Below are 12863 nucleotides of genomic sequence, written 5' to 3' on the forward strand. Positions count from 1 at the left end.
ACAATAAAACCCACTCTGCAAGCACACCCCAGCAGCTCTGGCTGCAGACAAAGTTGAGTAAATATCATCATTTCGTCAGTCTGCTGTGGTAGCCGAGGCTGCTGATGTGGTTAACCAGCTCAGGCAACATGTGTAAACATCAGAAACAAAACAAAACAAAAAGGTTTGGAGCAGTCTGTTCCCCCACATCCCTAAACCCCACCCCACCCCCACCCCCACGCCTTGTTCTCACTCTTGATTGCTTGGTTTCAGGCTTGCTTTCATTTCTCTGTGACAAATTTTGTGGGGAAACACAAAACACTACACAGTGAGATCCTGTCTTCCCCTCTCCTTCTGCCTCTTGGAGAGGAGTACCGCTCAATTCAAGTTCAGCACGGGTTTGTTTTCAGAGCTTCCAAGAACAGCTGCTGTGAGACGGCTTTTTTGATTTTTGTCAATTAAGCAGGCCTGACTTCAGTGCTACTGCAGAATTTGTGACAAATGAAGACAGCCACACAACAGACTAACACAGCTCTTTCTTTTCAAAGGCTAAGGGTTAGGGCCTTAGAAATGAGTGTTCAGCTCTTTTACTGTAGCCAGCTTTGTGCCTGTAGTGAGTAAGTTAGGCTATTGTATCTTGAAATATTCTCCTGCCTCTACAGAAGAAATGCCTTGGCTGTTCCACACCACGCTACTTTGTTTTCCTTTCATGTAATTTAACATGTACAGAGGAAGGGATACAATGTAGATTCTAATAACACTCTGCACTGGATAGAAGCAGGAGTGTTTTTGTTTGTTTGTTTGTTTGTTTTTTAAAGTGGTTTTCTGGTGGCCAAAAAGTTGGCCTGTGGTTATGTTGAATAACTAATTGTATTTTCTTTTTCTGAAAACTTGTGCAAAGTTGGCACTTTTGTGTTAACACTAATACTTTTTGTTTGGCGTCTGTGCCTTTTCCTGATCAGACCATTTTTATACAAGCGGGTTGGTTTTTAAAGAAAGATACTTATTGAAGTATGGCAATAGTTTAAGGATAAAAAGAAGCATGGATATTACACATCCCCTTGTAGTGTATGAAAAAAGTGCATGACTGGATTTATGTACTAGTACAGGACATTTTAACAAATCAGATCTGTGCTGAGGAGCATGCCAGCACGTCTTTATCACTATATCTAACAGGTAGTAAAAACAAGACCATGTTATTTTTTTTTTAAAGAAAATGTGCATTAATGCTAACAAAAATGAATAGAACTACCCAGCAAACTATTTATTTCCTGCATATCTAACAGCTGGATGTAACTGTCAAAATTAAAGAAGAGTTAAACAACCATCAATACAATTGTTTTACATCATTGGCCTCTCAAGGCTAAATATTTACAGGTGAATCTGCCATGCTTTAATTAAAGATTCTCTCAAAACCTTAAGTTCACAAAAGACAACTATAAGAAGTTCCTTTTTGTTTCTTTTCTCTTTCCCCCCTTTATTTATTCATTTATTTTTTGCAGGCAACAGTCATAGGTACAACAAAATGTCTCTTTGGAGAAGACTAAGAATTATTTTATCAAAATTGGGGCTAGTTGCACGCTGTGTGTGTGAGTGTGTGTGTGTGTGTGTGTGTGTGTGTGTGTGTGTGTGTGTACACATGTGTGCATGTGTATGTGAGTGTATGCATTTTGTGTGTGTATTGTGCATGTGTATGTGTGTGTGTGTGTGTGTGTGTGCTGAAAGGGGTACTCTATTTTCACCCCAAGTAAAAGATCCACCCTCTCCCCAAAACTATAAAGGTAAATGAAAAAAAATTCAAAAGCACCTAGTATTTATCATTTTTTTATCTAAAGAAAAGAAACTATGTGTGTGCACAAGTGTAGACACAGAGGTGTACATATGTGCACACACATATGTGCCCCGCTATGGAAGCACACACTGGCTATGGCAGTTCAAACATGTAGGCCATCTGGTGAGAGCTGGCATTTGTCGTGTCCATTCTGGGACTAATCTATCGAAGTGAAGGGAATGTTTTTGTGGAGATTAGGGTTCTGACTGTGCCGATTTCGGCTTCGCACAGAGGAAAACATCATGTTACAGCCCGGGACTTTGCACTTGTGCATCTCTCGCAAATGCACAGTTTTGTAGTGGACCCGGAGGGTCCCCTTGTTGCTGTACATTTTGTGGCAAATGTTGCACATGATCCCACCATTGCTCCCGGACAAGCTGCTGAACATAAGAGATCCTGAAACTTCAGCCCCTAGAGTGCTGGGGAGGGTGGGGGCCTCGGCCTTGTGTGCAGATTCCCCACTGTCGCTCGCCCCGTCGGTGTCATCAAGAAGGATCCCCTCGTCGCTGCCCGCATCTGATTCTCTGGAAGAATGGATACTGCTGCTGGACTGGAGGCTGGACGTGGTGCTCAGGTCAAGGACCATGTAGTCCTCCGCCATGCCTCTCCCGTACCCATTCAGGTGGGAATCTTCCGTCCCTGCGGGAGAGGAGGCATCTTCCCTGACATCGAGCCCCAGAGGGTGCTGGGCACCGTAGATCTTCATCAAAAATTCATCCCGGAGGTCCTTGCTAAGGGTGGGCTGCGAGGAGTCCAGGCCCATGTCATCGAGTTCTTTGGTCAACAGTTTACGATGCAGGTTTATGTTGGCACTGTGTCTAGGAAAACAAGAGGGAAGGGGGGGAGGTGCACAGGGAATGGGAAGGGGGGAGAAAAAGTAGAGCATTTTAAAATTGATTCAACTTTCATTAAGCACCAAACAAGCACATTCATTCCTAATTACACCATTATAGAAGCAAGCATTCCCCTACGTCCTCGGGACCTCAGAGTGAGTGCATGTGGGAGGCGCAAAAAGGGGGAACTTTCCATTAACGTAATTTTTATGAATAAGTTCTTCAAGGGCAGGATGAATGCAAACCCAGGCACTCTTTTCTCAATGGCTGTTCCATTAGTGCATCAGCCACAGAGGACCCTGCAGCAGATATCTTATACATCAAATAAGTATAGGATAATAAATATGAAACAGGGTAAAAGAATGGAAAATCTGCTTGTTTAAGTGGAATACTCCAAATTTACTAAAAATCAGAAAATAACAGCAAACCTCTTCTAGTACAGCAAATACTGTGTAAAAAGATTTGTACTTTTGAGAAGTAAATGGGCTACATAATTTAGCTTTAACTTATAAAAAGCTTTCTCCTCACTCGTCTATATTTTATGTTTTAACTTTAAGGAAAGAAAAGTCTCAAAAAATTAGTGACTTCAAACATTTAAAAGATTGTTTTTCATAACACAAATCTTTTCTCGAACCTGTCTGGAATCCCAGTCAAATATAATAGCAAAATACACTTATTTTTTCAAAAGCTACTACATTTTTGTATTGAATTGTCTTGGTTAAGTAACGCTACTTCAAGGTTTAATTGTTTAAAACAGAAGCTGACAAATTATTTTCTAAAAAAGCACAATCCCTACCACCCCCTATAAAAAAATTCAAAAGGATAAAACTAAAACACAGTAAGTTAAAGAAAAAAAAAACCAAGCACAATGACACAGAGTCCCTTTATTTCACAAATAAAACCCCTACTTTGACAAGCAAAACTTCACTGAGAGTTTTGCTTGTGTTAAAAAGGGGTGAGACCCTTTCCCACAGCATCTACAAGGACCTCACATACAAAGCCCATGTCACTGTTCATCTGCAAACATTGCCTTTGCATTTACAACCCCCCATTGACTTTTAAAGCGCCCTTGGGCATATACCTCTCTCCACCTGCAAAGGCTCAGAAGTTTGCCAGGTACCTAAATTGAGAGCTACCCTCCAAAAATTAAAGGGATAAAGAAACAGAGAAATAAAACTTCCCAGCAGTAGAAACTGGGCATCTTAGAAAAGTTAATTGTGATAACAGAAACGAACTACATGGCCAGCGTTAGGTTCATGAGAACTGCTTATAAACGAACTACATGGCCAGCGTTAGGTTCATGAGAACTGCTTACAATCAGAAGTCACTTCAATTGGGAACAAGCATGGCTAACATTTCCTAGAGACGTGTGAGAGGTATGTGCCTCCAGGACAAGGAAGGAGGGAGAGGCTTCCCCCCTTTCCACACAAGACAGTGAGCACTCTGGGTTGAGGGGGCAGAGGGTGGCAGCCCTCTCCACACTGCACTTGGGAAGGCTGAGCTTACCTTGTGACAATAAGATCAGCTTTCTAATCTTTTGCTAAATCGATCACAAAAGAAAGCCAGAATGAGAGACAGAGAGAGAGAGAAAGAGGGAAAAGAGAGAGAGAGAAAACAAATTCACATTCTAGACATCCGGTTTTTTAAAAAACTTAAACAATAAAATAGGGATTTAAATTGTTCTGATGACAATTATTTTCTGTCATAAGTGATCGTCTCATATGTTGTCTTGATTTTTAGATCACCTGTATAATCCAAAAACCATACATCAAAAATCACAGCATCAGCACCATCCATAAATGAGTTCCAAGCAGATGCATGCAGTGTGCGGATATAATATGAATGTGGATAAACAGACACTGTCCCCACAGTCCTGTTCGGACACTCACCCCGCCCCCTTTCCCTCTTCCCCATTTCCCCCTTGTCCCTGGTGTCAGGTGTCAGATGACTCAAGTGTACATTGCTAAGCAGAGTGCAGAAAATGCCTACTGTGACGTTTTTATGATGACGTGTGGGGAGACACCACCAGCGTTATAACAAGAACTAATGGGGAAACAGTTAAACTGCGCACCCCTACTCTACTGATGAGAGAATCTGCCAACCGTAAACAGCTCGCGAAGCCCTAACCTCACTTATTACTTTTAACAACCCACCTACCCCTTTCTTAGTTTCATAAGCGCACATTTGACTGCGATCTAGAACTCTGTTGTTTCTCACACATCTGCAGTTAAAACTTCCTAGGTCCTGCTGCTGGGAAAACAGCAGCCAGACACACAAAGTTGCACCAAGACAGATTGAATAAGAAAGAATAAATTAACATTGACATGAGGGTCCACTGATGACCCAGAGGGACACCTCTCCCATAAGATGACTTGTGAATCTGCACATCTCCACGGATATGTTACCAGGAAGATATTTTCTCTTCATTTCTCACGTACAGCAGAAGAGGTCTGTAATCAAATTGGATCATGTACCAGCCCTCAATATCTGTCAACCAAACGATGTGCAGAAATGTGGAGACCAGCTCTGGCACTCCGCTCAACAGTGTCCCTTTTCCGCTGTCAGCAGTACTGTTGGCCTCTGCTAATATAATTACATTGGCTCTTATTCAATTAAGTGCCATCCCTCGCTTAGAAAAAAAAAGCTACTTTATCAATTGATTCAGGTGTAATGTAATAATAAAGATGAACTCATGGCAGTGCATTAACTCTGCTGTTCATAACTTCAGTTGCACGGGTTCATTCACGGCAGTCGATTTCCATTATGCAACCACAGTTCAAGAGAATTGATTCTTTTATGTTCATTTCTTAATCTATTTCATTTTTTGTTTAATAATCTTCCCAAAATGCCATATGCAAAACACATGGAGAGGGAATGGGGAGAAGGGGTTGGAGAAAGCCTGCCGCTTCAGCCCCGTGCCTGGCAACTGGGAGTTTCCAACTGTCACAGCGTTGCTGCCAGACAAGCCAGGGGGAGCGGGCTGACTGAGGTTCTTGTTCAAGAGGTTAGAGTTCTGCCTTTGCAGGATGGACGGAAGGCAGCACTTGGCCTTAACAAAGACCTATTGTAAGACCCTCCAGTCAGTCAATCCGAACCACTGACTGTCATAAAAATACTGTCCCCACGAGATACAAAGACCTAGGGTTAATAGCAATTTGAGGACCATTACAGGTTTAATTGGATCAGCAAAACTGAAAAGGTAAAAGGAAGAAGGACGGAAAAGAACTCACTACTAACCATCAAATGCTGAGGGAAAAGAAGCCGAGGATGGGAGGGAGGCCACAGCATGCTGTAAGTAGGAAGATCCCAGCGCAAGCACCTGTTGTCAGGGATATACATGCTTTGTTTTGGGGGGAAAGAAAAATATCTAGTGTCTGAACATTGAACTTGAGAAAAGAAGGAAGATTAATAATTAGTCAAAATTTAGACTAAATAAGAACACGAAGAATATAAAAAGCTGCTTCTGCTTGCTCTGATTAGGCAGATGATGCAGCTATAAAGATGAGTATTATTCACATGGATGAAAAAAAGAATGAGAAAGGACTGAGATAAAGGGCTCATGGGTATGAAGGTAAGGACTCATACACTGGCCTAAAATGCAGTCCATGCTTTCAAGAATACAGATGAGATGCAAGTCAGCCTGTGGTAGATCAAGTAGAGCCCTTGGCACACATGTATCCACTCAGTAAAACACGCAAGTCTGCAGAAGGCTTCCTCAAGTGCAGAGGACGGTCCTAGAAGCGCTTTTCCTGTCTGTAAAAATGACAACAGTGACAGAGTAGAAAGTAAAGACTCCAACAAGGCACAACACAGAGTGTAGGCTCAAAACACTCATCTGACTTGGGCTATGCATAGGGTTACCAATGCTCTCTGACTTTCTGCCCTCACCAACCAATCTGCCACACACAAAAACCAAAATGTAAAAAGGTTGATCCAGGGCAGCGTGTTAATACCTAAGCTTCTCTCTTATTTGAATGGTGAGTGAAAATCCTGTCACTGGACTTGAGTGTCATCTCCTGCCCTTTTCTGTTTCTAGGAGGAAATCTTACCCATAAAATGACTGAACACAGAAGATGCATCAAATGCCATCAAGTAAACACAAGAGGCCTGCGGGACAGGAAAAGCAAGCGCTTCTTCCAATGCCGGGATGGCTTAGTGCAATGTTTCACCAGCAAACTTTTGGATTTGGATTTGAAATACAAGGCGAGAACAGGTGTTTTTGTTGTTTGTTTTTAAGAAAAGTCTTATCCCAGTGCTCAGGAGGCAGAGGCAGGAAGATTGCTGTGAGTTAGAGGCGAGCCAGGTGTACAAAGCAAGTCCAGGACAGCCAAAGGCTACACAGAGAAACCCTGTTGAGAGGGGGGGGGGGCGGGAGGGAGAAGTCTTGACATCAAGTTAGGCAGTCAGACTGAGTCAATATGATGGTTAGTCTCAGTTGTAAGCCTGAGATGGGAGACTCACCTGAGGGATGGGCCTCTGAGCTTGTCTGTGGGGATTATTTTAATTAGGTTACTTGAAGTGGAAGCCCCACCTGTTGTGGGTGGTACCATTCCCTGGGCTGGGAATCCTGGACTGTGTAAACTCAATATCCACATCCATCGTCTCTGCTTCCTGACTGGATGCAATGCGACTAGCTGCCTCAGGCTTTGGCTGCCCTGGCTTTCCTTCCATGTGGATTGACTATTCCTTGAACTCTGAGGTAAATAACACCTTGCTTCATTTAAGGGTCTTTGCCAAGTATTTTATCACAGCAACAGAAAAGTAACTAAGGCAGCCAGTTGGAAACTGATTTCACAAATTCACAAATCAAGCTAATATGCTTTATAAAATGTCCAATACTTAATTCTTAATTAGTTGTGTCCCATTCCAAGCTTACTGAATTAATGTTACAGTTCTTTGAGTAAGATGGAATGAAGGCCTCACTTTTGATTATTATTATCTTTTTGCATTTATTTTCCTGCTCGACTTTGTCACTCACCACAAATATATGCCAAATAGTCTCATGTAACACTGTCTAAAATGACCATAGTAATATGGCCACAGCAGTTGGTGTCTCTGTGTGTCTGTGTATGTGACTGTGACAGTCATCCCTTGGTATCGTTCAAAGGCTAATTCAACACAAATCCCCCCCAACCAAAATCCACAATTTCTCAAAAGTCCCTTATATAAAGGGCCACTGCATTTGCATGACCGAACACACACCCTATCCTATATGTTAAGTCATGTCTTTATGACCTGTGGTTCCCATATAACACAAATGTTATACAAAGAGTGGTACTCTATCATATAGGAAATAGTGACACGGGATGCTTCTATGTGTTGGGTGCAGCCGTAGTTTTTCTTTAACATTTCCGGTCTGTGGTTGGTTGAGTCCTGGGATGTAGGACAGCTGGACATGGAGCCCCAGCTGTCAGTGTGCATGAGGAGCGGGGAGAAGAGAAGAAGAGGAATTCCTGTCCAGTCCAGGGACGTTTATATGCCGGATGTGACTATAGGGACCCTTAGCAAAGTGCTTCCGGACAAAATGCAGAGCCACTCTCCAAGCCCTAGGAAATAACTGCTTCTCGTGCTCTTAGCTGAGCTGCTATGAGACTCACGCGCGAGCTCATCTCAACCTGTCTTATTGCTATTTGATAAGCACACGCTTGCACCTAAAGGAGTCGAGTGCCATTTTGGCACTACCCTTTTTCTGGAAAACCGTAGTCGTTCTAGGGTTTTCACTAAAGAGCCTCTCTAGATGGCCTGAATATCTTCCCTTTAGCTGAGTTAGAAATCCAATGTAAAATTCTAGTGAATGATTCTTAACAAGCCAAAACGTAAAGAAATGCATAATTAATGCAAGGAATAAAAACTAAGCAAATTCTTGCAGATTAACAAAATATGAAATTCAGTTATTTTAATCCCTTTCAATGTAAAACAAATCATCCATACTGGTCACGCAAGCAGTCCCCTCTACATTCAAATCACTCACTTGAAGATAAGCTCCCAGCAAACTCTTTAGGGGATTAACTAATTTACTGCACAGATACGGCACGTCTGTTGTAATAACAGGTAGGATGTCCTGGGGTCGACCATTTATCAGAATTAGACTTCTTTCCTCAATTCACAGTGAATTATGCTGCCTACACGGCTTCCCTCTCTCAGAGCCTGCCATCCCCTTATGGCCCCTAACGTGGCAGGCAAACAAAATTGACAGTCTCATCTTGTCAACAAGGGGCGATTCTCCTGAGAAGCCATTTAACTTTGCAGAGGAAGCAATGTATTAATGTGCTTGTCCCAGGAATGTTAATCATCTTCAGCTTCCGATCTAACTCTGACGTGAACGAAATCACCAAATTTGTTTACTAAATGAATCGTAATATGCTAATAAGAAAGCATGACATATATGGAAAAGCCAAACAGATGGTTTGTTTACTCCACTTTGCAACTTTATAAATGCTGTAACTCTGAAGATGTTAGTGAGAATTATTGGTTTGTTGGCAGAGGCAAACATGTCTTTCGCATACTAAATTTGGCACTACAGTTAGAAAACAATTTGTCATTGCTATGGAATGCATAAAAACGTTAACATAGGGATGGCATTTGGGAGGGCAGATGGGTAGATGGAAGATGTGTATACTGCATGCTCAGGTTAAGTATGGAATTGATATCCAATGACAGCCCTGCTCCTTGGCCATTGTATCTCACACAAGAAGGCTTTTCGAGGGTACCAATGTTTCCATTTGTACCTGTTGCACTATAATGCAAGGCAAGTATTACACTGTGAGCAAGCATGCTTTCGCAGCACTTGGGAAATTTTTGAATCAGGCAGCTCACCTGGTGCTCAATTATTTCAATTGTTGGGGAAGAGAAAGAAAAGCGTCTTTTAAAGGGAATCTAAACTGTAATTTAAAGCTTTATATCTACACAGGTTGGGGGAAAAAACCCTTCAGATCTTCTGTTCCACACTCTATTGTTTAATTTAAAGAATTTAGAAGACATTTTTCCAAATAGCAGGAATGAACTGCTTTTTTTTCACATTCAAATCTGTCTTCCATTTTTTTTTCTTTTTTAATGGGTAAAATATGGGACACTGATTTCTTTCTGACACCATTTTAAAAGGAAATAATTCCTGAGAGGAAATATTTTAAACTGTTTTATATCATTCAGACAGTTAATTTGTGATCCTAAGAGATGGCAGTGGGGATTTGTAAGTTCCCCACGGAAAGAGGCAGCATCTTGTAGAACTATCAATACTACTTAGCCTTGGCCTTATCTAGAGCTGTGTGTAGGAAATGAAAGTAGTGAACTTGAAAACTCAGGCGGGCTTAATCTCATCTGCGTATTTGCTCCTGTGGTGTCAAACCTGCCAGCTGAGACACGAACACTTCAGTTCGCCCACCAGCAGTGCACCTATGCTGCTAAGCACTTCAGCTTGAAGGAACATCCGAACCATGTTGGCTAATTTTCCCATGAATTCGCACATGTGAAATATTTTAGTAAAGAACTGTTTCTTTCTCCCACGGTCACGACTCACTCACAACACTCTACTCCTACGCACCTGGTTGAGACTACCACTGCTCTTGTAGTGCTTTCTGGAACACCACTGTATAGGGATGAACTTTTTACCTACTGGCTGACTAGAGACAAGAAAGCAAAGCGGCCTAAAGAACCACCGAGCTCTTGCTGTCCAAGGATCACTTTGGAGCAAGAAACATTAGTGCCGTCCCAGCCTGGCGCTTATATCTCATTTGAAACATCTCATTCCTCACCAACAAAGAAAATTTCAATAAAGTACTTTTACTGGTTTAACAACCTCGAGCTCCTGGGATTGTCAAAGTGCTAAGCCTTTTCCAAGGAGAGAAGAAATCAGCAGCTCAAATATAATTAACCTTCCATTCTCAATGCAAACTGCCACGCAAAGGAGCTCTGCGGTCTATTAGTGAAGTTATAATGGCCAACAGGCAGAAGCAAAATTGGTCAAAAAGTTGGCTGCTGCTGTCATATTTTTGGAATTATGATTAATGGTACTAATAATGTGGATGATTACTGATATGTGTATCTCCAGCAGTTTATCATATTGCTCTGGCTGCCTACATCTACAATAAACAGGATGCTATCATTTACCTCTTTATTGAAGGCAACCCTTCTCTTGAAGGAGCATATTCTAATTACTTCGTAATGTTTTATGTCTTAAACATTTTGCAGCTCTGGACCTTGCCAACTGCTTCATGTCTACCATTGATTAATTACTGAAGGTTTAATCAAAATTTAGAACCTAATGTAGTCATTTATGAGAGCACCACAGTGCCAAAGTAGTTAGGCTCTGCTCCCAAGTTTGGAGAGGGTTCAGTTCAGAATCAAATCCCAGCCAGGCGCGAAGATCCAAGAATTTCACCTTGGGTGCTCTGAAGTTGCCAATTCCATCTCCACTGATGAATGGAAGGCAATCTAGGTACAGGTAAACAACAGTTTCACCTTCCCTCCACCACTGGGCTCCCTTCTTTCTCCCCCCAAACCCCAACCCCCAAGCCTATAGAGCTGCACTGTCTGTCAGTTGCTCTGAGAAAAAGGTGGTGCTTTTTGAACGCTTGTCATGAGAACATAGTTTTTGAAGTGGTTAAACAAGTGAAAAATAATTTGCTGGGACAAATACATAAGTTTTTTTTTTTAATGTGGATTTTTTATGGTTCTGTCATACAACCATTCACCGTTGAAGTTAAGTGTTTTTTTAATACCATTACTGAACTGCTGAAATGGATGCTAATATCGCTTGGAGTGCTAATGTCAAGTCCTGGTAATAAAAAAGACAGACTGCTGAATGAAATAATTTCAAGTAAAAAATAGAACAAAAGTGCTCTCTCTCTCTCTCTCTCTCTCTCTCTCTCTCCCTCTCTCTCATCTCTCTCTCTCTCTCTCTCCACTTTTATTGAATTGGGACTGACTGAGCCAATTGCTTTAGAAGTCTGTAAAACACAATTACTAGTGAGCAAAGTGACCCACCAGTGCCCCCTCAGTGACAGAGTGGACTAAAGAGGCAGCAGAGTTACAACAGCTCCCTTCCACCAGGCATCAGGCTGCAGAGGCTCCCTTCTAAGGTCCTGCTGTTTGCTCTGTATCTACAGTTTTACTTAGAGAAGGCTTTATCTATCCCATCAATGTGATATAGGAAGCCCATCTGTCATTTTCTAAGATGGAGCTGCCTCATCTGGAAAGGATGACCTGACAATGCATAGCTTGGTGTTTCTGTGTTAAGTGTGCTTCCGTACATAAACACACACGTGCAGGACTGGTGCTCTCACATGACAAGATGTGCATGACTTTGGGGGGCCAGGCGTGGGTAGTTCAGATTGGTCTATGCAAGAGTGAAACACCTACATGTGTTCAGGTAGACATGCTCAGCTTTTCTTCTCTCTCTCTTTTTCCCTTTCCCAGAGTAAAGTAAAAATTAGAGCAAGCAAGGAAAAGAATTAAATTGGAAGTGGGTAACATTCTCCCCCTTAGTTAATAAAAGAAGTAATAAACTCCATAAAGTAGTAGAGTTAAGATCACTAACACATCAGCCTGACAGCTTTTTACCAGGAATTTACAACTCTCATTTTAATTCAAGCAGCCTGCATTAGGACATAAAATGTAGGTATTTTTTAAGCATAGTTTTATGCAAAATGACTGAAGAAAAAATTGTCTTTTCCTAAAATGTAGTCTTTGTTCCACTGACTTGGCGTGCCTACCTCTCAAGTACACATGTCTTGGCACTTGAGAACCGAGGTCACCACATCTCCTTTAAAATTTTTTCAATTTTTTTTTATTATAATGTATTCAGATCACATCCTGATTGTTATCTTCTCATTTGCATCTTCCCGTTCCCACCCTCCTGCCCTCCTTTAAAAATGTTAACATTGTAATTTCTTTGGCAAGTGCAACCTTCTTTCATAGACCGTGTATTCATCTCTCTGAAGGTCCTGAGAGTCTTATGGGGGAAAACATTGCACTATTCTTGAGAAGCCAGCCTTATGAAACCAAAAGGATGACATGCTTTGCAGCTCAACCCAGTGTGAAGCTCAGCAGCAAAGTCTCTCCTTGTCTCTGGCAACAAGGAACAACCAACACTTAAAGCTAGACAGCTGGTAGAAGCTTTTCACCTGAGCAGGAAGGGACCCCGCCAGGATTCCATGGGCGAATAAGGGGCCTGTGACAGTTACATGCATGAACGTGAATGTGTGTGGGTAGACTCACACCCC

The 12863-nt window shown here is 41.9% G+C and overlaps 1 protein-coding gene across 9 annotated transcripts in view; it reads right to left on the minus strand.

Moving 5' to 3' along the window:
• Positions 1 to 220: 220 nt before the first annotated feature.
• BNC2 (basonuclin zinc finger protein 2) overlaps positions 221 to 12863 on the minus strand; it is a 414736-nt gene continuing 402093 nt past the window's right edge. For 7 of the 9 annotated variants that reach the window (XM_084787366.1, XM_084787365.1, XM_084787362.1 and 4 more), the window contains one exon: positions 221 to 2628. In XM_084787366.1, the coding sequence (XP_084643492.1) occupies positions 1968 to 2628 (661 nt within the window). In that variant the 3' untranslated portion in view covers positions 221 to 1967. Of the gene's footprint in view, positions 2629 to 4149; positions 4184 to 12863 lie in introns of all 9 variants that reach the window. The other 2 variants (XM_084787370.1, XM_084787363.1) reach the window with 2 other exon arrangements.

Source organism: Acomys minous, assembly GCF_964271855.1.
Source record: "Acomys minous genome assembly, chromosome: 1".
NCBI lineage: Eukaryota > Metazoa > Chordata > Mammalia > Rodentia > Muridae > Acomys > Acomys minous.